General features: G+C 40.8%; 2 protein-coding genes, 1 long non-coding RNA gene, 1 other non-coding gene and 1 pseudogene across 6 annotated transcripts in view; 2 read left to right on the top strand and 3 right to left on the bottom strand.

The window, feature by feature from the left end:
- Window positions 1-88, bottom strand: part of KIF11 (kinesin family member 11) — a 44,484-nt gene extending 44,396 nt beyond the window's left edge. Inside the window, exon 1 of the mRNA XM_063103455.1 lies at window positions 12-88. Within this exon, the coding sequence (XP_062959525.1) occupies window positions 12-88 (77 nt within the window). The remainder of the gene's footprint in view (window positions 1-11) is intronic.
- A 937-nt stretch (window positions 89-1,025) lies between these two features.
- Window positions 1,026-7,608, top strand: LOC134381834 (uncharacterized). The gene is made up of 2 exons (XR_010024024.1): window positions 1,026-1,105; window positions 7,282-7,608. It is a non-coding gene; the product is annotated as an uncharacterized LOC134381834 (long non-coding RNA).
- On the bottom strand, window positions 2,315-2,422 carry LOC134382834 (U6 spliceosomal RNA). Its single transcript, XR_010024102.1, has one exon. It is a non-coding gene; the product is annotated as a U6 spliceosomal RNA (small nuclear RNA).
- A 2,951-nt stretch (window positions 7,609-10,559) lies between the features above and the next one.
- Window positions 10,560-25,602, top strand: part of IDE (insulin degrading enzyme) — a 96,497-nt gene continuing 81,454 nt past the window's right edge. For 2 of the 3 annotated variants that reach the window (XM_063102065.1, XM_063102064.1), the window contains exon 1: window positions 10,560-10,902. In XM_063102065.1, the coding sequence (XP_062958135.1) occupies window positions 10,805-10,902 (98 nt within the window). In that variant the 5' untranslated portion in view covers window positions 10,560-10,804. Of the gene's footprint in view, window positions 10,903-11,061; window positions 11,124-25,602 lie in introns of those variants that run through there. The other variant, XM_063102066.1, reaches the window with a different exon arrangement.
- On the bottom strand, window positions 23,488-24,702 carry LOC134382418 (homeobox protein NANOG-like; annotated as a pseudogene).

The following is a 25,602-nucleotide window of genomic DNA, read 5'->3' as shown; positions in this document are numbered from 1 at the left end:
CCTCTCCCTACCTGCATCTCACCACCACCTGGATGTTCTTCCCCTTCTCCTCTTTCTTCTTCGCAGAGGAATTTGGTTGGGACGCCATACCTGTCCCCACCAAAAAGCAAAGCCTGGCCGCGGACTCGGGCCCTGTGGAGCAGAAGCGGGTGGGTGCCCACCTCCCCTGCCGGGTGCTGCGTCCCCGCTCTCCACCTGGGACTCTAGCGGTGGCGTCTGTCCCGCACCAGCCAGAGCCACCGAATCACAAATCTAGTTTCCACCCAAAGCCCTAGAAACCGAGAAACGACTCGGCGCCTCAATTTGAAAAAGGAGCCGAGTTGCCGGGCCAATGGCAGCGCGAGCGCGCAGGGCACCATGGGACACGGTGTCGTCACTGGAGCCCCGCCCTTGGGGCGTGGCCAGCGGGAAAATAAGAAGTGGGTCTGTCCGCCCCCGCCGGGATCTCGTAGTCTAGAGAGGGAGAGAAGCAGAGGGAAGTGGGACGCTTCAGCGTGAGCTTGTTCAAGTTACACAACGTCTCTAAACCAAAATATCATCATCTCAAAATGGAAATAACAGTAACCGTCTCAGATGGTCGTGATGAGAATTAATGAGCTTGTGCAGGTAAATAGTTTAGATTAGGACATATAGAAAGCACTCAGGAAAGGCTGGCCATGATTATAAGCGAGAATTCAAAGAGTGCCATGGAAACACAGAAGAGAGAGGTCCGAAGCGAGCCGCCTCCTCGGAGGCAGTGTCCTAAGGGATAAGGCTACTTAACATGGGTTCCAAATCGTGATGAAATGGACATTGAATGTCATTTGAAGGACTCTGAATTTATCCTTTAGCCGGTAAGTCATCATCGCTAAATGATTCCAAACAAGAATGCAAGGTGAGATTTGCGTTTTAGGGCAACCGCTCTGCAGTGCAGCTTCAGGGCGCGCTCCTGGTATCTACGTGACGTAGCAGTCGGCGGGCGTCTCAGGGAGGTTACGAAAACGCCCGCCGCCGCGGCCTACAAATCCCAGCATGCAGCGCTCGCTGGGTCCTGCCGGTGACCTCAGCCTTCCCGTATGTGCAGCTTGGGCATCTTGGCAGTGCGTGGGTGACTCGGCCACTTAAGGTATGGGTCACGGGCTCAGGAATACTGAATCAGGGCCTATGCTGTAGTACGTTCCTGGAGCTGCGCTTCTGGGCCCCACTTAACCCACAGGAACGTAGATGTCATTTTAGTCTCTTAAGTAATGGCTGGTTGCAGTGGAAAGCTCTCAGGTACCCTCAGGGTTCCTGCACTTAACTAACCCCCTAGTATCCCCCAAAGAAACTACATCTGCAGCTCAGACTGCTGGTCATCTCCATTCTGCATTGCCAGCTGTCTCCTCTCCTCTCAGATGTCGCACGGGCATCTGAAAATGGACCTATACAAAACGATCCCCTTACCTCCACCACCCTAATCTTTCTTATCTGGACACTTAGTGCTAACCAGAACCTTTGATTCCTTCATCCTCCATATCTAGTGTAATCCTGTCGGTTTTGTCTCCTCTGCTACCCTAGTCCAAGTCTCTTATCTCTTCCCTGAGCAACTGTCATCAACCTTCCTAACAAGTATCCCTACTTCTACTCTTTTCTCCTTCCCCAACTGCGTTCACTCAGCAAGGAAAGGATCTTTTATTTATTTTTCCTTTAGAATTATTTTATTAAATCGAAAATGTACAACAGCTTCCTAACGCTACACACGCACTTAAATTTTTTAAAGGAAAAACGTTATGTCTTATTACACCATGATCCTGGCTAATAGTTTTTCAAAACGTTGAGAAAAATCTTTAAAAAGGTTTCACTTATCACCTGAAACTTAGAAATTTAACATTATCCAAGAATGAATGCTTGTGCACTCTTACAAAGACCACTGGAAAGAAACAACAATTAGATAGCTAAGAAACTGTCTCAGAGGCATTTTTTTTTATAACCCTTCCTCCACAGTAAGGTAATGTTATTAAATAATCCAATCCATTCACAAAATGACTCTCTGCATCTGCTCTGGTGTCTTCTGCCATATCACTGCATATTTATTGTTTCAATAATACAGCGAAACCCATGGCAAGTAGGAAGAAACTCAATATCGGCTCCACCCACCATAACCCCCACTTCTTACACTGCCTCCTGAACCATAGTTTCCTCCACTGTATAGTCCACCATGTTCCTGCTACCACCAAAGTTTCCACTCTTCATTGTACCAGAAGGTTGATAATTATAATTTCCATTCCCGTAATTTCCTCCTCCATTGTTGTCATAACCACCTCCATAGCCCCCACCCTGGTTGCCATATCCAGGTAAAAATATGTAATGCTTCACAAATTTGCGTGTCATTCTTGTGTAGGGGCCATGCTAATCTTCTCTGTATTGTTCCAATATCTAGAATACGTGCTTTCAAAGCGAGCATGGGAAGGATCTTTTAAAAAGGATATCACATCATGCCTTCATCTGCTTTTTAACCTTACACTAGCTTCTCATTCTACTTGGAATAAAATCCTAACTCCTTACCATGCTTTGTAAGGCCCTCATGATCTGGCTCTTGCCTATAGCGTCAACTCCAGCCACTTCCCACATCCCACTGCTATGCTTCAGAGCCTCTAAGTTTTTGCTCCCAGCTGCCAGGCCTTTGTACTTGATGCACCCTCTGCCTAGAACTCTTTTCCTTGGGCTCTTTGCATGGCTTACCCATTCTCATCCTTCAGATCTAAGTTCAACTTTCTCTTATAGTATTCTATTTCAGGATCCTGTGTATTTCCTTCATAACACTTACTACAAGCTGTAATTATATTGGTAATATATTGTCTGCCTCCCTGGATAGAATGTAAGTTTATCAGGGCCCTGTTTTGTTCACTACTGTTTTCCCAGTGTCTCAAACAAAGCTTTACACAAATTATTAACTCAATAAACATATATTGAGTACCTGAAGGAAATTACTTAATCTCTCTGGCTAGGTTTTCTTACCTGTAAAATGAAGGTAATAATACAGTCATGTGCCTCATAACCGTGTTTTGATCAACGACAGACCACCTATACAACTATGGTCAGAGCAATAAGCTAGGTTTGTAGTAGGCTATGCCGTCTAGGTTTGTGTAACTATACTATATGATACTCATGATGTTCGCACAACCATGAAATCACCTAACAAGGCATTTCTCAGAACATATTCCCATCATTCAGCAATGTGTAATTATAATTACTATTATTGTGAGGATTAAAATAATAATATGTATAACTTGCTTGGCACATAATAGGCAAAAAAAAGCACTTAATTTCTTCTCATTAATAACAGTCTCCATTTGATAATAGATATACTATTATGTTATCATTTATGTAGGGCATACTATGTGTCAGACTCTGTGCTAAAGGCTTTATGTGCACCATCTCATTTAATATTCAGAACAACTCTCTAAAGAAGGAACTTATTTTCCACTATTTTATCTATGAGCAGCTCAAGTAAGTATATTGTCTGTAGTAATATAGCTAAATATCAGGGAAGGAACTGAGAATTCTTTCTGATTCCAAATCCCAGGCTGTTAACTACTGACTTCCTCACATAATTTTTCCATTTGCTCAGTGCATTTTCAGCCACTTCATCATACCCTTAGTGAGTGGTTATTGTGGGTCAGGCAATGAAGGCATAGGTTGAATTATTGTCCTTACCCTCAAGACTAAGTCTAATGGAGATGGCCAGGGTCTTATGGACATTTGCAGGAGTTTTGTTGCACTAAGCAAGTGGCTGTTTCTGAAATGTTATTTTACACCGTCCCTGTAGAGCTCAAACTACTCAGACTAATCAACATTTCTCTCTTAAAAGTCTGCCCACCACTAGAAATGACTCAGTACTTTAGGAAGAGTTAACCTGGTTCTTCCAATGCAACATCGTTGCCCATGTGTTTAGTCTGACATTTCTTTCAAGAATATATGTACTTCTACATACCAGCCAGCTGCCGGAAAAAAAAAAATAGTATGTGTACTTCTTATATAAATTATTTTTAAATTGATTTTTTAAAATTAAAATATGGACATTTTTTTAAAAGTTAAATAATTCTAGGTCCAGGGTTCAACCCCTGTACCGGCCAGCAGCCACCAAAAAAAATAAAAATAAAAATAAAGAAAGCGTTATGTAGTCCTACAAAGCTTATAACCAGAACAAGATATCTTTCTGCCTTATCCTACCCCAGTGCCTCTAGACTTTTGCTCAGAAGCAACCATTTTCAACTCTTAGCAATGTTTTTTTTAACATTTATACATTTCCATTTTTATAAGGAATTTGTATATACTGTTACCCTTTGATTAATCCGTTTTAGACATTATTCATTAACTTCGTCTTATGGTAGATGAGGATTTAGTTCTGAAACTATACCATCCTCTCTGCTTTCTCTTCCTCATACACCCAATTCTATTTTTGGTTAAATCAATAATCCGTATTTAGGTTATTATGCCTATTCGTACCTGATTATTTCATTCTAGTGACTAGACTAGAAATTTTGCCATCATGTATTTTGGTGTTCATCTATTTTCATCCGTTCGGCTGAGCATTCAGTGAATTCTTTGTCCGGCAACTCATTTCCTTTATTTCTGGGAAATGTTTCTGAATTATTCATTGAGCATTTGGTTCGTTTTCTGTTTTTTTGGTTTTTTTTTTGCCTGGTACAGGGATTGAACCCTGGACCTTGGTGTTATCAGCACCGTGCTCTAACCAACTGAGCTAGCCAGCCAGCTCTGTACTCCTATAATTTCTTCTGGAATGCCTATATATAGATATTAGATTTCCACCACCCAGTGATTACCACTACTTTTTTTTTTTTTTAATGGCAGCTGGCCAGTATGGGGATCCGAACCCTTGACTTTGGTGTTACCAGCGCTGTAGATTGGATGCTGCAGTTGATGAGGGTGGGAAATCCTATTATGGTAACTGAAATGTGGGGCCTTGAAGAGGTGATTAGATTGTAGGACCATGCAGTAGTGAATGGATTAATAATGGTGGTCAGGGGCATGGTTTTGAGGGCTTTAAAAGGAAGTGAATGAGGGGCTATCTCTCTCTGCTCCACCATTATGCCATGTGAGACCTCTGCACATCAGTGTCACCACCAACAAGGCTCTCACCAGATGTGTTCACTGGACTTGGGACTTCTCAGCCTCTGAAACTGTAAGCAATAAATATTGTTTCTTTACAGATTACTCAGTTCCAGGTATTTTGTTATAAGTAACTGAAATGGACTAATACAGAAAATTGGTACCAGAAGTGGAGTGTTGCTTATAACAAATACTTGAAAATGTGGAAGTGGCTTTGGAACTGGGTATTGTGCAAAGGTTGGAGGAGTTTGGAGGACTCAGAAGAGCTTGTAGTAAGGGCAATACCGCTAAAGCCTACACAACATAATTATTTAATATCGTCAAAAAGCAGTCAGTGTTTCTGCTTTCCTGATCGTCTCATAAATGTTTCTTTTTCACATGGGTTTGTTTGAATCAGGATCCAAATCAAGGACCAAACATTTCATTTGGTTAATGTGTGTCTTTTTTTGTTTTGTATTTTTTTGAGATTACCTTTTTTTGAAGATTTTATTGGAGTATTGCAAACAGAAAAGTAAACAAATCATAAGTGTACAGTTTAATTAATTTTCAAAGACTGAACACATCCATGTAAAACACACGCCAGAAATTCCTCCTTCATTCTCTTTTTCAGTCACTGCCAGCCCAAGGGCAACCAATAACCTGACTTCTAACACTATAAATTAGTTTTGCCTGGTTTTCAACTTCATATAAATGGACTTGTACAATATATACTCTTCTGGTCTGGCTTCTTTCACCATCCTGTGAGATTTATCTGTATTCTTGAGTATAATTTTTGTTTGTTCATTTTCATTACTGTAGAGTATTCCATTATGTGAATATTCCACAGTTTATTTGTCCTGTGTATTTTACTGTGGATAAGCACTTGGATTGTTTCTAGTTTGAGACTATTATTAATTGTGCTGCTGCTGTGAACATTCTAGTACATGTATTTTCAAGGACATATGTTCACATTTCTGTTGGGCATACAGCTAGAAGTGGAATTACTGTGTCATAGTGTTTGCATATGTTCAGCTTTTTTTTTTTTTTTTTTTTTTAAGATGACCGGTAAGGGGATTTTAACCCTTGACTTGGTGTGGTCAGCACCACGCTCACCCAGTGAGCGAACCGGCCATCCGTATATGGGATCCGAACCCGGGGCCTTGGTGTTATCAGCACCGCACTCTCCCGAGTGAGCCACGGGCCGGCCCCATATGTTCAGCTTTAACAGATATTACCAAACTTTTTTTATGGCCTATTTGTCTGCTTTTGTGTCAATATCATATTGTCTCAATTACCATAGCTTAATAATAATTCTTAATATTTGGTAGTATAAGTGTTCCGAATACTTCTTCAAGACTGGCTTGGATTTTCCTGGCCCTTTGCATTGTCATATAAAATCTTATGAAAAGCTTATCATAGCTGTCAGTTCCAAGCCCTCTTTTTTTTTTTGTCTTTTTTCGTGACCGGCACTCAGCTAGTGAGCGCACCGGCCATTCCTATATAGGATCTGAACCCGTGGTGGGAGCGTCGCCGCGCTCCCAGCGCCGCACTCTCCCGAGTGCGCCACGGGCTCGGCCCCCAAGCCCTCTTTAATCTGTACCTTTCTCCTTCCTTATTTTTTATTTTACAACTTATTTGTCAAAAAAATCAAGTCATTTTTCTTATAGTGTTCCAAACATTCTAAATTTTGTAATCATATCCTTATAATTGATTTAACATGTTTGTCCCCTGTATTTCCTGTAATTGATAGTTACATCTCAGGCTTAATCAGATTCAGCAAATATGCACTTAACAAGCATTTACTAAGCAATGTGCTTGCTGGCAGGTGGGATACAAAACTAACTAAAACATTATTCCTATTGCTTCTTATGAGTATAGAAGGTTAAGATTCAAATAATTGCCTTTTAAGAGTGGCAAATTACTCTGGCAGCTTAGATCAGAGAATGATTACTTCCAATAGTGTGTGTAAGGAATGGAAATAAGGGAAATTTTCATGAAGGCAATATTTCAGCAGGCTTGAAAGTTGCTAGAGCACTGACAAGTTAGTATTATTGTAAGCATCGGTTAGCTGTGACAACTGTGTAAAGTGGAGTTTTGTGAGAGTAAAGTCTGGAAATATGTTGTAGTGGGCTGAGTGGTGACCCTAAGAATGTTATGTTCTGATCACAGGAGCCTGTGAATTTTACATTATGTCTTTATTATTATTTACAGAAGTGTCTTTGCATATGTAATTAAGCTAGGAAGGAGATGAGATCATCTTGGATTACCCAGCTGTGTACTAAATCCAGTGACAAATGTCCTTATAAGAGACAGAAAAAGAAAAGATACGCCAAGGAAAAGGCAATGTGAAGATGGAGGCAGAGACTGGAGTGTTGTGCCCACAAGCCAAGGAAGCTGGCAACTATCAGAAGCTGGAAGAGGCAAAGAACAGATTCTCCCCTACATTCCCTTTAGGACGCTTGGCCCTGCCAACACTTTGATTTTGGACTTCTGGCCTCCAGACTAAGAGAATAAATTTCCGTGTTTTAAGACACTAAATTTGTTGTACTTTGTTGTGGCAGCCACAGGAAAATAATATAAGGTGGGTTGGGGCTAGAATGTGATATGGTGGGATTTGACCTTACACTGCACTAGGAGTCAAATTATGCATTTCTTTAATAAGTATGTTAGGTACATGTAAGACTTTGGGGACAGTGGACACTAGTTTTTTGGGGGGTTTGTTTTGTTTTTGGTGGCTGGTCTGTAAGGGGATCTGAACCTGTGACCTTGGTGTTATAAGGCTGCACTCTAACCAACTGAGCTAACCAGCCAGCCAAAGTTTGCTTATTATTTTTTTTTTGACAGTGTTAACTAGAAAAACATTGAGAATGTCCCTTCTCTTTGTGAATTATCTTCTTCTTCCCACTCTAGCAAAAACAACTTGAGGGAAGGACATTTTTTATTCATCTTTGTGACTGTCATAGGGTTATGCACCTATGCTCAGTAAACATTTGTTGAATAATTAAAACTAACTTTAAATTTTGGTTCATTATTAATTACTTAGGTATCCTTTGTCTTTAGCTATTAGCACAAAATTTTGAGCTGGTGGATTCAGAATTCAGGATATTTCATTTTGATTTTGAATATATAACAAGACAGTAGGTTAGATTGGTTCAAAAGACATTCTTTTTCTGAATGTTACCAATTAGGAAATAAGTGCCGATATGCCACCACTGGGCTTCCTTTTTTTTCTTTTTTCAATTCATTAGGAACTCTTCAGTCAGCTCTATGGTGAACTCTATTCTATCTGAGCCAATGAAAAGGACTTGTACTACGGATGAACCAAAAGTAATTTATATTTGGTTTCAAGTATGTTAGAATACTCATATTTGAATATGTGTCTAATTTTCCCATCTGGGACAAGGAATGACTTCAGGGCATTACTATTTTCTGCTTCTAAACTGGTTGTCTAGGTGGTTCACACATCATACTTGTTTGTGTGAGGGTGGGAAAGGTTATACCCTAGATCTTCACATTGCCCACTTTTTTTCATCATTCTGGGCTCTGCTCAAATGTCACCTCTTCAGAGAGGCCTTTCCTGACCAACCCATTCAAAATAGCCCTCTACTGTATTATTTCCTATTTCCTTATCCTGTACTCTATATTTCTTATTTGCTTACTCGATTATTGTCTGTTTTCCCCACACAGCTAGAAGGTAAGTTCCATGAAGACAGAAACTTTTGTCTTTTTTGTCCATTGCTACATCCCCAGCACCTTTATAATATCTGGCACCTAGAAGGCACTCAAACATTTGTCAAGGCAACACATAAGTGAATGAAAGAATCACAGGTTTTGGAATCAGACAGTCCTGAGTACAAATTGCAACTCCATTCTTTTTGTGCAATTTTTGGCAAGTTTCTTAACTCTCTATGCCATAGCTTCCTCATCTCTGGTAAGAGGAGAAAAACATGCATTTCAGGGTGGTTGTGAAAATTAATGATGGATCTATTTATAATGCCAGACATAGCAGAGCCTCAACATAGTTAGTTTCTTTCCATCCATCTCCTCTTTATTGAGATTATATATTATTCTTTCTTATCCAGTACAGAAGCTAACAAAATTTAAATTTCACGGCCCTTCACTTGCACAGGCTCCGGACTAGGAGTTGTAGAGGGGAAGCCAGTTGTGCTCTGGAAGCATTTTTATGTAAGCGTTTCTAATAAATAACCTAAAGAAATCTCAGAAGAAAGAGTCCTGAATCTCCAAGTCTTGAGTCATTTGTTGTGATTTATTCTCTTTCTAAATATTAGTTTGCTCATTTTGTATTCATAATTTGTATTTTATTTTTGGGGGGAAGGGCTATACCAGTAAGACGATCTGAACACTCGACCTTGGTGACACCAGCGTCATGCTCTCCCAAGTGAGCTAACCAGCTAGCTTATATTCTATTTCTTAAAGTCCCCCAAAGTGAATCCACCCTTGACTCAACCCATTTATGGATTACACTAAGTGAGTATAAATGTATTCAGAACGTCTGCATTAAGATTCTCAGAGGAGTTGCTCCAAGATGATTGACTAGTCTGCATTGGGACTAGTAACTTAAAGGTTCTTAAAACCATATATTTGCAGATACCACCGAGAGTCTTCCAGTAATTTTTACCTTAGATTTCATCCAAAAGGTTTGCCTTTAAGTGAAACTGGATTGTAACAAAGGGCCCTGGGTACCTCTTTGATGAAGCATCAACTTGATTAAAGGATCTTTCTACTGAATTCCAATTTGAAACAATAATAGGATTCAGGACACTGTTTTTGGCTGTAGTCTTTGGTCTGCCACATCAGAAACTTGAAAGTACTTAAGCTGGGAAGTGACCATCCCTAATTACAATCTTCCTTAAAGGCCCCCATAAAATGTGACTGAAAGTCAGATCCATAACAACTATTAGGTTCTTCGTGGATGCAAAGCACCGTAAATCCACCAGGAGAAAAGACCTGCCTTAAAAATGATGACTGAAGTAGACTGACAATAACAGTAACACCAGCACAGAGTAGTGGTTCTATTCTGGATTTTGAAGGCCACCAAAGCCTGTTTTGCTGTGGCCTATCCCATCTCCACCGTCCTCTTAGAAGCGTTGCTGGTTTCCCCAGGATGGAAACTTGCCCCTGGGTCCCGGCCTCCCTCTCATGGACCCCAGTGGTCTGAATTTCCTCCACCCCCAACGCGGGCCAGGTTCCCAGCGCGTCTGCGCCTTCGCGGTCCACATCCCACCGCGCTCTAGAGGGAGCCCGCGGACCACGCATCCACCGCAGATTGGTTTTCTGAAGAGGCCGCCATTCCCGCGGACCTCGTTCCAACACCTGCAGGGCCGGGGGCCCTAGCCAATGGGGTGCCTCAGAAAACAAGGCCTCGTGTGCCTTCACTGTATTCAAGAGCTCCTCCCCCGCCGCCCCCCAGCCAGACACGTGTGTGCGCCCGGGTGTCACCCAGCTAGGACCCTCCCTTTCTAGGGAAGCCTGGCTGCTGGGCTCCCAAAGTTCCCGGGCCAGAACCCGGCCCTGTTCGCGACCCCAGGCCTAGACCGCCGGACGTCCCCTCCGTCGCCACCCCGACCGGCTCTAGGCAAAACCCGGAGTGGCGGTCTTTCGGCAGCTCCCGGGAGACGGCGCGGCGCGGCGGGCTGAGCATGCGCAGTGCGCAGGGCCGGCTCTCTGTTCAAGCAGGAAGCGTTCGCGGTGATCCCGGCGGCTGCGCTGGGGTATGCGGTACCGGCTTGCGTGGCTGCTGTACCCCGCGCTGCCCTGCGCCTTCCGCTCCGTCCTCGGCGTCCGCCTGCGGCCGCCGGAGCACCTCTGTGGGTAAGCGGAGAGGAGCACCTGGGCCCTCGGGGCCCGCGGGTCACGGTGGTTTGGCGCTAGGGTTGCAAAGTGGTGATTCAGCACTTAAAGCCGCCGCTGCCGCCCCTCACGCCGCTCGTCCCGCCGGCCTAGGGCCGGGACGGCCGCGGCAGGGCCCAGAGGGCGACTCGCCGGGCGGGAGCTAGGGGCCTGGGCCGGAGTGGAGGCCGTCCTCTGGACCGGTGAGGGCGGACGGGCGCCGTGACCGGGGTCTGGCAGCGTGTGTCACAAGTGCGGGGGCGTGGATGGAGTTACTCCGGCCCGCTCCCGGAGCCGTCCGCGCCACTCTCGAGGAGTCTGCCTATGAGGTACTGGGGACCCGAGGCGGACTCTGGCCGTGGGGTAAAGGAACCCGGCGAGTCCAGGGAGAACGCTTCTCACCCACCTCTCAGCCCTCCTTTTTCCTATGCGGACCGAGTTTCCAGGACTGTGTGGAAATGCCCGCGTTGGGAATTGTAAAAGTTTGCCTGCCTGCCCGCCTGCCTCCGCCTTAGTCAGCAGACGAGTGTTGGGTTCCCGGGGTGGAGGGAAAGGAGGGGGTGGATTTGGGAGCCGAAAGATTCTTTGGGATCTTATACAGCAGCTCCCTTGTTTTACACCTGAGACCACGAGGCCCGTAGAGATTGTGTGACTTCCCCACAGAGGCGGAGATTGTGGCAAAACCAGGTTCTTGCCCGCTTCACCGCTGCCCCCTGTATACTAGAAACTTTTAGTGTTGAAGCGAACGCTAAATACTTTTTGCTGTGAGTAGAGATAGACACTATTATCTTTCCCTACTTAGATACATTATTTGAATCCCTCCTGGTTGTAATCAGTGATATCTAGGACCTAAGTTCAGGGCACTGATACATCCTCTGTGTAAGTTATGTGGTCTGCCTTTCGAGGAACTTTAACTTGGTTGGAGCGGACTGAGATGTTATATATGAAGGTATAGCCAGCTAAAAAGGATATGTTTGGTCAGAAGATGGGCAATCCGGGCAGTGTGTGCTTTAGGAGCACAGTGGGGAGCAGAGAAAGAAGAGGGGGTCTTGGCTGGCCTTTGACGGAATGGCAGAAGTGGTGAAGTGTGGGTGGGTAGGGGCATAATCCAGTCTAGGTGTTGCAGGCAGTTTGTCTTGCGGGTGGGGAGTGCGCAGATTAGACTAGTTGGAGCGTTAGAGAATTTCCCTGGGGCAACAAGGAGGACACGAGGCCAGTATTATTAGAGTAGGATAATGCTAGCCTGGGCCTTGAATTTTAATTGCGATTTTTCCAGTGAATAGTAGGTGGGGAGCCATTAAGAGTTTTTGAACTGGGGAGTGATCTGATGAAACTGGTAGTTTAGGAAATTAGTTTGGTGGCTGTGTGCAGGATGTGAGGGAGCGGAGAGAGACAAGAGGTAGAGTAACCTGTTGAGACTTAGTCTTTACAGCCTGGACTAGGATGGTAGCAATGGTACTAAGAAGGGCTAATGCAGATGAATCTATGGAACTTGTTTTCCCTCCTCTGTTTCCCACTACACCACAAAATCCACTACAACATGCACAAAGATCCCTGAGTTTAGAGAGAGAAGTAGGGGTGGTGAGCATAGCAAGGCGCTCTTTCGTGTCAAAATGCTTTCTTTTGTTCTAAGTTGCTGATAGACTAGGCTTAGCTCTATATTGGCTCCAGTGTGTATAGACTTTGTGATTTTTAAAGAAAGCTTCAATTTTAACAGTTTTATTTAACTAAATGGTTAGTATGTTGTAGTTACAATTGGATTTTCTCAATAATTTTCCCCCACTGTTCTTCACTTTCTTTGATGAAGTCCAGGGCATAGATTGACTAACCAGCGCTTCAAGATAAGGTTGTTCACAGAGAGGGAAATTCAAGAGATTCAAAGCATAGTAAGTGAGATTAGCTATCCAGAAAGCTCTACCCTAAAAATGAGTGACTGAGGCTATTAAGGAAAATACAGGTCCAATCAAAGTGATCAGGACATAGTTTTAGGAAGGAAAGTACTGTATTCAGATCTTAAGGAAGGTGATTTATCCTACTGTACGTAGTAGGAAGATGTATTGACAGAGATGTGCACGCAGCTATTTACTGGATGAACTAGGATTTTAACCCATGTCTTTCTGGTGACAAAACCTGAGCTTTTAACTGTTATACTGCCTCTGCCAGTATTTGGACATACATTTCCTGGTTGGACCTTTTGAGAAAGATATGTCCTTAAAACAATTGTATAAAGTCAGTTCATGTAAAAGATAGCCTTATTGTCCTCTGTTCATCCATATTGGATTTGGATAAGTTGAGACTGTATGCAATTTTTTGTATTATTGGGGAAACTTAAGGTAATGGCCCAGCCCCTGGCAACTGGTGAGACACCTGGGCATCAGTCATCTCACTTTGCAAGCAGCCCCACTTTTCAGTTCCCTGTTCCACAAGCTTAGGAAGCAGTGGTATGCCAAGTGGAACTAACTATTAAGATTCAGGCTTTTAAACTACTTTTAACTAGAAAAATGCTTTTTAATAGTCTAAAAGGACAGGATATCCCTGAGTATCTTTAATTAGCATTAACCCAAGCCACACAGTAAAAGGTTACATTCCGCCTATCTGCCTTGAAAGTTAGGGTTGGGGACAATCTCACCAGGGACTGGTGGAGGGAGGAAAAGTTCAGTGTGTGAGGGTACTTCATATGAGGGTACTTCAAAAAGTTTGTGGAAAAATATAATTAAAAGATAATAAGAATCTTTCCATGAACTTTTTGAAGTAATGTCATATGTTTTTATAAAAATTGGTTTCTTTTCTGTTTTTCTTTTGGTATTTTAGATCTCCTAGACATGTACCCAGAGAGTCAGCTTACCTTTCAGCCTGGTGACAAGGCTAGAACACTCTTCTTCCATAGGGTAGATCCTCTAGGGATGCTGGGTTCTGGAACCTTGGGTAGAGCCTTTCCCAATTGGCTTATCTTCAGTCAGTACTCACTGTTTGTTATCTGTTTGTTCAGCCATTATTTGAAGGTAGTGATCACTCACTGTGCTCAGCACTGTGGGGGATGCAAAAATTGTCAGCCATGTATCCTGTCCTCAAGGAGCTTTCAGTCAGAAATAATTAGTAGTTCCACTCCATTACCTCTGACCTTTTACTAAACATCTCCACTTTTGTGTTTTGTTGCTTCTTTCAATTTATTTTGAAAGGCAGCTCAGTATTTTTATCACAGTACTGTTTCCTTCTTTTAAAAGTGGGACTCACAAAATTCTTATAAAGGTAAAAGCTATAAAAGCTTTCTGTTCTCCCCAAAGAACTATGTAGTTTCTCTTTTTGCTTATGAAAAGTCTGTTTTTAAAAGAAATACGACTCTCAGTCTGTACTCAGTGCATATTTGTTGTATAACTTAATTAATGATCTTCCTTCAAAGCAAATTTTTTTTTCTGTTGGTTTCCCTAGTTCTTGACCTGTTGGTGATAACATTTTTTCAGTTTAGCTTGAAAATTAGAGTACTCTTTGAATCGCTTTTCCCTCACTGCCTATTCCTAAGAACAAACTCTCTTGAGTCTTTTATCCTAAAGACTCCTAACATTTCTTGGAGTAATGTTGACCCTCCATCACCATCCTAGTTCAGGCCATAATCTTCACTGACATTTCACATGTACCATTTTTAAGATTGATTTTTCTAGCCTCCTGTCACCCTCCAAGTTGATCCTTATCACAACTGTTACATTAATCCTACTAATATACCACTTCTCTTATGCATTTGTCTTGCTTAGATGTCACCAGTGGTTCTGCACTATTTCAAGATCAAGTCCAAACTTCTTGATCCATTTAAATAGCCTGTTGGCTGGTCCTAGCCTAACTTTTCAACCTGCCTTTCCTCTTCTTCAGTCAGACTTTACAATTTGCTGTCTCCTGTACATGACCTATTCATTCCCAATTCTGTAATGCCTTTCCCTCTTTTCTTTATATGACTAGATCCTTCTTTCTTTTTAGACCTTATACAGGTCACATGATTATCTTTTCCTTTTCTGAGCTTACTGATTTTAAAGAGATTTTGAAAAATCTATTTGACAACCATATGCTGCCTCTTATTTTTTTACTCTTTTAATTAGTTCATATAGGACAAAGAACAACAAAATGAACACCTGCATACCCACCATCTAGTTTAGGAAATGCAACATTTCAAGTAACTTTGAAGCCCTCTGTGTTCACCTCCCCAATTGCAACCCTTTCCCTCCTCTGTGAAGGTGATGTTATGGTATAATTGGATAACGATTTTTTAAATTTTCTTTTTTTCTTTCCCTCTGGCCCTGTTCTGTAAGAGCTTATTTTTCTTTATAGTTTTAGTACATCTGAATATATTCTTAAACAGTGTATTGTTTAGTTTTGTCAGCTTTTAATCTTTAAAGAGATTTTTCTTCTCTGACTTACTTTTTTTCATTTAACATTGTTTTTGAGACCCATTCATATAGATGTGTGAGTTCACTGCTGAATGGCAGTCATATGCGAATATACCACTAATTATTTTTCTATTCTATTGGTGATGGAGATTTGGGTTGTTTCATTTTTTTTCCATCACAAATAATCCATGTTGTTGGTGTGCCTCAGTACCAAGTCTTTGGGTGTCTTCTTAACCTACACTTATTCATTTAGGGTTCTCATCCAATCACATTGCTTTAAGTGCTATCTATATCTGCTTTGTCCAATATGTAGCCACTAGCCACATATGCCTATTTAAATTAACTAATATACCACTTTATATACATGTGGCTAGTGGCTACTATATGGGTCAGTACAGATGTAGAACATAGCCATCATCAAAGAAATTCTTTGAGATAGGCTTGATCTATATTTTTTCTTTTATTTAAAAAATTTATTTTTTATGTTTTATTTTTTTTGACAGTTGGCTGGTCTGGAGATCTGAACCCTTGCCCTTGGTGTTACAAGGTTGTGCTCTAACCAACTGAGCTAACTGGCCAGCCAGGCCTAATCTATATTCTGGCAACTCCCAAATATATACCTCTAAGCCAGAACCTCACACCTGAATTTCAGATTTAGGTAATAAACTTCCCACTCAGCACTTCCCTTGGATGTTCAAGTATATTTTAAACTTATCCTGTCCATAACCTATCTCCAGATCTTCTCCCCGCAAACCTGCCCTCCTCGGATTTCCCCCCATCTCAGTTGATGACAGTTCTATTTTTCCAACTCTTTTAAGCTAATAACTTGGCATCATTCTTGACTTCTTTCTTGTTCTTATATCCCTCGTCCAGTCAGCATGTACACCCAGATTCTGACTACTTCTCACTGCCCCCACCATGGTCCATATTAGTTTCTTTTACCCAGATTAATATAATAGCCTCTTAGCCAGTTTCCTTGCTTCTGTACTTGCCTCTCTACATAGAGCCTATTCTTGTCACCACTGGCAGCATGTTCTTTTTGTTTTTTTTTTTTTTTAAAGATGACCAGTAAGGGGATCTTAACCCTTGGCTTGGTGTTGCCAGCACCACGCTCAGCCAGTGAGCGAACCAGCCATCCCTATATAGGATCCGAACCTGTGGCCTTGGTGTTATCAGCACTGGACTCTCCCGAGTGAGCCACGGGCCGGCCCTAGCATGTTCTTTTTGAAATCCAAGTCATATCATATCTTTGCTATGGAATGCCTGAAATCTTGCAGTTGATCTCCATTTTGCTCAGATTTAGAGACAAAGTTCTTACAGTGGCCAAGAAAGCCCTATGGGATCTGGCTTCTCACCACCTCTCTGATCTTCTTTTTAAAGTAATAACTCTACTCTAGTCACATTGGTCTCCTTGCTTGACTCACTCTTGCCTCAGATCATCTGCACAGTTTTTCCTGTGCTTAGAAGGTTCTTCTACCAGTGAGATCATGTATGGTGTCACAGAAAACAGGATTTAAGCAAATGTCTTTGAAGGAAATATAAGATTTGGATGAACAGAGAAGGAGTTAAGAGAATATTTTAGATAGAAGGAATGGTATTAGCAAAGGCTCAGAAGCAGAAAAATCCACAATATAATCAAAGGACAGTGACATTTTATTCTGTAGGATGTAGAATGCCTCAGATGCTTTTTGAGCAATAGAGTGACACATGGCAACTCTGTTTTTGGATGTTTAATCTGGCTGTTTTTGGAAGCACAGTTTGAAATGCAGGCAGAGATTGATGAAGGATAAAAAAGTAGTACAGATGACAAGGAAAGGAGAGTGCCTGTGGAAGACATGTGTGAAAGAAGATTGAGCCGGCTTTAGTGACTGACTGGGGGGGATGGAGGAGTCAAAGAAGCCTAAGGTCTTGAGCCTGAGTGACTTTGAGATTAGTGCTGAGGTGAGCATAGAGAAGGAGGGGCCACTGGGATAGGGAAGACTGTTGTGGAGAGATTCAGCTGCAGGCTGTGGGAAGGAGTCCAGCCAGGTGAGATATTAGTCCTGCCTGGCAGGTGGCTGGTTTTCCAAAGGCACACCAAGACAACAGGTTGGTCAGGTGCAGCAGTGGGGTACAGTGACACAGTTTTGTAGGCACTTTAGAGTTGTTATTCTCAGGAAGTTGGATGACTCAAGGCCTCTTAGGGCAACTGACAGGACTAAGCTGTTTTTAAGCACCCAGAAAGAGAACCAAAATGACGATCCAGTTTGTAGATTCATAGCTCAGGGGAAGAGTTCAGTTAAAAGATCAGGACCACACTGATGAGTCCTGAGGTACTATTGGGGTTTCTTAAATTTTCTCTGCTTAAGGATAAGAATGGCCCCCTAGAACTGCAGTGAGGGCTAAGTAGATTTAGCTGTAAGGCTCTTGATGCTGCTGATAGTGTTAATCATAAAAGGTTTAGCAATTAATATTTATTGAATGCCTATTATATCTTATGCATTGTATTAGGAGTTTTCCATATGTTGTCTTGTTTAATGCTCACACTAATTCTGCAAGAAAGTGGTATTGTTATTAATTTCTTTTTTCAGATTAGGAGATTGAGACTCAAAGAGGTTAATTTGCTTAAGGTCACACAGCTAGTAAGTGGCTTAGCCAGATTTGAATTCACCTGGGCTCACAGGGGTTGGCTATTATATTATCTACCTCCCTCGAGGTAGCTTAGCATCTTTAGTGGAGATGAGGAAGTTAGAACAGGGAGACAGTTTTGAAAATGATATACATGGTAGACGGTGAGTTGGTGGTATTGGGTCTGAAGCAATTGCAAGATAGCCAAAGGGAGATTTGCAGGAGGTTGAAGTATGACTGAAACTTGGTAAGAAGGTATGAGCTGATTTTGTAGATATGAGAGTCAAGTGTAGAGTTGAAGGCATGGATGGACATGGATAGGGAAAAAATATATGTAGAGATGCAAAGGGCCCCCAACCCTGAGGAATGCTGACATTTAAGGATAAGATAGAACAGTTGGAGAGGTTGGGAGTTAGAGGCAGAAAATATCAGAAGTGGAATGGTTAGAAGTATCCAGCCAAGGAGGTTTTGAGGAGATTGGAGTCTTGAGAAAAGACTAAAGACCATTTCATTGGTATCTGTAAATAAAGGGTAGGAAACAGAAGCCAAATTTCATGGAACCCTACAGAGTGATTTTAAAGAAATGTGATATTGAATTTGGAGAAATTAGATGGTAGCTGGGGAAGAGCAGGTTTGAGCAAAAGCGTGGGAGAAAATAGGGAAGGTGCTATGGGTGGCTGAAAGGAAGAAGGTACTGGAGAAAAAAAAAGTGCCTAATTGAGGGCCTGAAAAAAATGGAGAGGTTAGCATTGGAAAATAAAGATTTGTTCAAGATAGGTCTTGATTCGGACGGGGCAGTTGCTTATAAAAAATTAGAAAAGGTAAGTGACCTTTCCCACTCTGGGCCTCAGTTTCCTCATTTGAAGAAAGGACCTTTTTTTTTTTTCTTTTGTCTTTTTCGTGACCGGCACACAGCCAGCGAGTGCACCGGCCAGTCCTATATAGGATCCGAACCCGCGGCGGGAGCGTCGCCGCGCTCCTAGCACCGCACTCTCCCGAGTGCGCCACGGGCTTGGCCCTGAAGAAAGGACCTTTCTAGTTCTGTCATTTTTCTCTGTACTGTTATACAAGCAGCAGCTGTTCTACATGCTGGATTTTTAGGAATGCTGCATGGGTACCAGTTTCGATAACATGATGATCCTTTGCCTAACTTTATAGGCTACTTTATTTTAGGATGTGTGGAGTTACATTGGACCAGGAGCATTGAAGGACTAAGTCTCCTATAATGGTATTCCTGACACTTAGCACAGTGCTTGGCATATAGGAGGAGTTCAATAAGTATTCACGGGGTGAATTTTTCCAAAGACATGGGTTCCTGGAAATAAGGAGCCCTAATCATAACATGATTCCATTTTGGTAACAATTTGCTGTTTCTTTCTAAATTTCAGTGTAGCCAGTAATTAGTATTTGTGTTTCTGACTCTAAATGTCCATGTAGCCAGTAATTAGTATTTGTGTGTTTATAATTATAAAGAAATTAAAGATTGGACTGTATCTCCAAGGTTTCTTGCAGTTCTGAGTAGTTCATGGGAATTAAGTTGGTTTGAAAGAGATAGGACAATGTGGTAGAAAAGAGCTCTATATAAAAAGGCTCAGTTCAACTGCATTCTAATCTTGTTTTTGTCATTAGCTGGTAGTATGGTTGTGGGTGCTAGATCAGATAATCTTTAAAGTTTCTATTGCTTCCACAAATTTGAGACTTTAAGTTTTTAAAAACTATAATTTCTGTTGGAACCCAAAAAGAAATATTGCCTTGTTCTCTAGCTGTACTGTGGTTCTGAGAATAGGCAAAGTTTCTCATAATTAATTAGAGCCTCGATGCTATATAATAATTGAATTTTTGGCAATAGAGGTTATATAATTGTTTTATGGCTTGAAGGGAATCATGAGTAGAATATTCATTTGATAGCTCATCTGATAAATACCAATATTTATAATCAGTGGTGCTTTTAACAATTTTTATTTTTTAAATAGCTCTAGTTTTCTCTGTAGTATAATAACAAATTCACAGTAAAGATTAGTTTATGAGGAAGATAATATTGCTTATTATGGAGCTTTCTGTCAAAAAAGGGTCTAAGTTTTCTTGCAATGGGAGCTGGATAAAAAAATAATCCAGTGATGCAGTGACTGGCATGACAGGCCCTGCAAGTCATCAGCTGTTTTTTTTCTTCTCCCCATAAAAGAAAATGGCTTATGGGGCAAACCTAATGCGTAATTGACTTTCTGAATGGATGAGATTCTGAATGCAGTGCTTGCATTGGTGATTTTTTTTAGGAACACATGGCATATCATATATACACTGAAAATCAAGCATTCTACCCTTTAAGGGAAAACTTAAATGAACCTATTTAATATATGGCTGATTTTAAAAATTAATCTTTGATATTTATCAAAGTAATAAATGAAGACTTTTATGAGTCAAATAGTTCTAAAAGGTTTATAGCAAAAAACAGTAATTCTCTGCTCTTCCCCCATCCCTTAATTCCTGCTCCCCACAGGCAACCACATTGAGCTCTTTCAGCTATTTATTTTGAAATTATCTTAATATTTTCAAATAATATGCTATATTATAATTTCTTGATCTCTTCATTTTAGAAGTTATCTATTGATTTGTTTTTATAGTAAGCGAAGATTTAACTCTCTTTCCTCATCCTTCCCTATTGTCCCATCTTCCCCAAGTCACAGATTTTGGTTATTGCAGTATTTGGTGTTTACCTTTTTATAATTTTATAAATATTGTTCATTGCTGAGCCAAACAGTATAATCTGATTACATTTTTTTCTTGTTCATCTTTTTGTTTTTGTATTAATTTGTCATTTTCTTAATTTTCTATTTATATATTTCTGATTCTTCCTACTTGATTCTGCATCCATTTAGTATAATTTCTTACATGATGATCCATTGGTTCCATATTTTTTTTCTGGGAGACTGTCCTTTTGCGTACTTTTTCCCTCTTGCTGTAGTCTGGAGTAATTATTCTCCAGGTCTGCTGCAAATTGGTTGCCTGGAATTTCCCTTTGCTTCTCTCCTGTAATGGATCTGTTTCCTGGATCTCAAATTTTGTTCTTTTGTGGTTTGCTCCTTCGTTCAAGAGATACATGGCATATTTGGAACACGTCTTCCAGTAGCTTCTTCAGAAAGAGTATATAGGAGATAACTTTTTAAAGATCTTCTAATGATTTCCTAAACAGGAAAGTGTAGAACTGGGTTTTACTGTGAAGGTACGCAATTGTAGACTAAGTCTGCAAAACTGGGAGAGATGACCTGAATTGCTTCCACTTTTCCTACATCCAGCTCTAGAATTCTAGGTTTCTAAGTACTTGAGAATTAAATTATTTTACAGATTATCTAGCAGATGGTTAAAACAACAAACTTTTGAAGGTACTCTTTGCAGGACTTTGACAAAAAGAGATATAAGTCTTCTCTTTTTTCTTTCTTTTTAAATTGAGCTTTAAGTTTTTAATTAAACTTAAAGATTTGCTTATGTTTTTATGGAGCAATTACATTAGAAATTTTGCTTTTTAAACAAGAAAAAATGAAAATAAACATTAGTCAGCTCTCTTATTTTCCTTCCTTTTTCCTTCTCTCTTGAGTTAGTGAAAGTTCCTACCTTCTCTTCCCCTGTTGGGCTGTTCTGTGGTTTCTCTGTGCTTTGCTGATGGCGAATATAGGCTGAGAGTGTTGAACACTGTTTAGTCTAGGGTAACATATTCTAGACCTGAGAGTTTGTTCTAGAAAGATATCAATAAGATTGACTCCCGGTTCTGAGTGTGTACTTCAGACCACTCCAGACTGCTATTCGGTTGACAAATGTCTTATTCTCTCTATAGTTCCCTTGGGAGCCAATATGGTATAGTGGAAAAGTTGTTCTGATATGGCCTCTTTTTACTAGCCATTGGACTAAGTAGCTTCAAAGATCCCTATTAATCCTAACAGGTTTTGATTTCTGAACATTAGCTTCTACTGGTGCATAATTCTTTTTCTTTCCCTTTGCTAACATGTCATTTGCTACCTTTTTGCTTTGTGTTGCTTTTATTTTAGAGAGCTAAAGTAGTATGACCAGCTATAAGGCAGGTGGCTGTGGACTAGGAGGCTGGGATGTGGCATGTGGATATGTTTTGCAGTTGTTATTTTTTACATGTGAATCAACATTTAAGAATCCTGAAAGCTCAGTCCCTTTTGGGAAAATGGGAAGATCTGGTAAAAGTGGCAGCAATTGACCTGAGCTAGTGAAAATTTATTCCTTATTCAGAAGGGGCATGTACTCCTTCTCACCAGTTTGCTTTGCTCATTTGCATTACCTTTTTGGCTTTCTAAGCATTATATTTGTGACCTTTTCTATAAAGTGATTGGAAGAAATTAGTCTTATTAGTTTTTAGACATATTGGAGGTTTTGGGTAATAGTAAAAATAAAATACATATAAATTGCTCTGAAAGTATAGAAATGATTGTGTCATCAGGATTATGCCCTGCCTTGTTTATAGTTTACGAGAATTATCACATCATTTTATTTGATCCTTATGGGAACTGTATGAGATTGACAGAGAAATGAAAAGTCCCATAGCTCAGAGGAAGTCTAATTCAGACAGCTGTGCTGGCTGTAACTTTACCTTATTGTCAAGAATCCAGGTGAGGATAAAGGAGTGAAGGCAGATGGATGTGGAAAAGCGTTTTAGGTTTGCTTCTAGGAAGAACTGTCAGCTTGGGCTAGGTGAGCATGTGTAAAAGGAGTAGCAGGTCACTTCTCTCAGTTTTTGAGGCATCTCTAGAGATACTCAAGAGAGCAGGAAGGGAGAGCATATCAGTGTACAGTAAGTCAAAAAGATGAAGGTATAATGTAACAGAGTAGGGAAGACCAAGAGAACCATTTGGAGCAAGATGACTATATTAGGGTCTCTGGTCAGTCAGGTCACATGAGTAAGGAACATTGTCACTGGGAAGATACTGTCCCCAGAGGCTGAGTAGACAAGACTATCTGGTGAGTTAGATACATGATTAAAATAATACTTTTTTTTTAAAGGTAAAATGGATATTTTATTTGTATTTAAACTCATAACCAACCAACCAAACTAATACTAATATTATCATGATGAGGCAAACTACAAAACATCTTTCTACAAATATTGGATAAATGAACACATTATGAATTGTTGTAAAATAGAGCAAAAGGGGCAGAGGAAATCAATGAAGCACATTGTAGCTTTACCTTAAACGATTGAATTTTTTGGTAAGTAAAGCCTGTCAATCTCAGAAAATATGAATATCCTTCACACATCTTTGTACCTTTATTTCCTATTCTTGAGGTTAGATTCTAGATCCTAAAGACATCCAAACTAGTATTATATCTAGGTTTCAATAGCCAAAGACAGCTTTTCTCATGCTGTCCATTAGCAGCCAAGGCCTTTGAAAACTCTTCAGTTAGACTCCAAGTGTACTTCGTCACCCCCCACCCAAATTGACACAGTAGGCACAATGAGAACCAGAATGTCAAGAAAGAAATATGTAGTTCTAAAACAAGAAAAATCTCATGAAAAAGAAAGTAATATAGCCACTGCCCAGATCGAGATTGCATAAGATATCCATCTTCATACATCTTCAGGCTGTATGTTCTTGGTCTGATTTGGGCATAAATCCATGGTACTAAAATGGTTGTTGGTTTGCTGCCTTACATTATGGCTTTCCCCAGCAATTTCCAAGGTGGCCTCCAAATCACTGGCAGGAGAATTTTGCTGCAGCTGGTTCTGGTGCTGTAGAGATTCCACTCCACAGTTCTGGAATGGATTGGTCCAGGCCTGGTTGTTCTAGGCTTGGGTTCATCAGGTCTGGCTGTTCCAGGACTGGTTGCTCCAAGACTGTCTGTTCCAGATCTTGTTTCCCCAAGTTGAGTTGTTCCAGGTCTAGTTGCTCCACACTGGAAGATTTCCAGAAGTGTTCAGGTATCCCTGGTGATAGGAAAAATGGAGGTCCAGCTATTCTGTTGATCCTGAGCCCTGAGTCACACTGTTGCTCTTCTTTTGCCAGTTGTTTTCCTGCCAGCTCTTATGATTCATTCTCTAGTTCTAGGATCAAGTCTTAAGATGTTCGTAGCTAAGGTTCAGGATGTTGGAAAGTTCTTGAATCTGTCTGCTAGAGGCTGAGGTAATTCTGTCTCCAAAATCATTAAGCACGCACAATTGGGTCTGAGAGATCACGGTTCTGATCTTGTTTCTTTCTTTTTTTTTTTTTTTTCTTTTCCTTTTTTTTTGTCTTTTTCGTGACCGGCACTCAGCCAGTGAGTGCACCGGCCATTCCTATATAGGATCCGAACCTGTGGCGGGAGCGTCGCTGCGCTCCCAGTGCCACACTCTCCCAAATGCGCCACGGGCTCGGCCCCTGATCTTGTTTCTTGATCTGACTGTTACCTATCTTCATCGAGCTCTTTTCTACAGAAGTAGGTAGTTTTACTTTGGGACTAGAGGAAGAATCAGAGCTGTCCTGAATAAGCAGATACGTGGGGGAAGGAAGAGGAGAGACAGTCTCTGAGTGGGGCACCTCAGCAGATGACATTTGCAAGGGTGCATGATTTTCTTTAGGTCTGTAAATCTCAGGCTTGGGAGGGGAGGGAGAAGGGAGGGAGGTTTTGGTGATGGGGAGCAATAATCAGCCACAACGTATATCGACAAAATAAAATTTAAAAAAAAATTAAATTAAATTAAATTAAATTAATTGGAAAAAAAAAATCTCAGGCTTGGGGAAGAGTCCCTAAAATCAGATTCTTTAGGGCAAGGTGGGCTTTGGAGAGAAGCGGGATCCACAATCATGTTGTTAACTAGAAGGAAGAAAAAAAAAGAGGTAAACTATAAGGAAGGCCAAAGCTTAAAGACTTAAGTATTTAAGTGGAAGATCTTAGAGAAATACGAAGATCTGAAGATGTAAAAGTATTAAAATGCTGGAGTGAAATGGAGTTGCCTCTGCAGTAACAAGGACCCGCCAGTCCATACAACAAAAGGTAAACAACAGACTTTTGTATTGGGAAAAGTAATTCAGTGGAGACTATAAATCTATATCTATATAAATGAGAGTACTTTTAAAAGTTCATGGAAAAGTGGAATTAAAACATAATATGTATCTTTTCCATGAACTTTTTAAAGTAGTCTTGTGTATGTTGTTTGTTTGGTTTCGGTAACAGCTTTATTGATACTGTACAATTCACCCATTTAAATTACACCATTTAGGGTTGGCTGGTTAGTTCAGTGTGGTGTTATAACACCAAGGTCAAGGGTTTGGATCCCTTTATTAGCAAGGCCACAAAACAAAACAAAAGACAGTATACCAGTCAGTGGTTTTTAGGATATTTAGAGAGTTGTGCAACCATCACTACAGTAAGATTGTGCAACAGTAAGTTGTGCAACTATCACTATATCACCTCAAAAAGAAACCCTACACCTTTTAGCAGTCACTCCCTGTTCTTCTCTTCCCCTAGCAGGGAGGCTGTTAATCTGCTTTTTAAAATTTTTAAAATTTTTTATTTGGTGGCTGGCCAGTAGAGGGAACCGACCATATAAATGAAATCATACAACAGTATATGGTCTTTTATGTCTGGTTTACTTCACTTAGCATAACATTTTCGAGGTTCATTCATACTGTAGCATGTATCAATACTTCATTTGTTTTTATTCCTGATAGTATTCCATTGTATGGCTATACCACATTTTATTTAT

The sequence above is a fragment of the Cynocephalus volans genome, chromosome 7 (genome assembly GCF_027409185.1).
Source record: "Cynocephalus volans isolate mCynVol1 chromosome 7, mCynVol1.pri, whole genome shotgun sequence".
Taxonomy (NCBI): domain Eukaryota; kingdom Metazoa; phylum Chordata; class Mammalia; order Dermoptera; family Cynocephalidae; genus Cynocephalus; species Cynocephalus volans.
The sequence above is the reverse complement of the archived record's forward strand: the minus strand, read 5'-3'. Positions and strand labels throughout refer to the sequence as shown.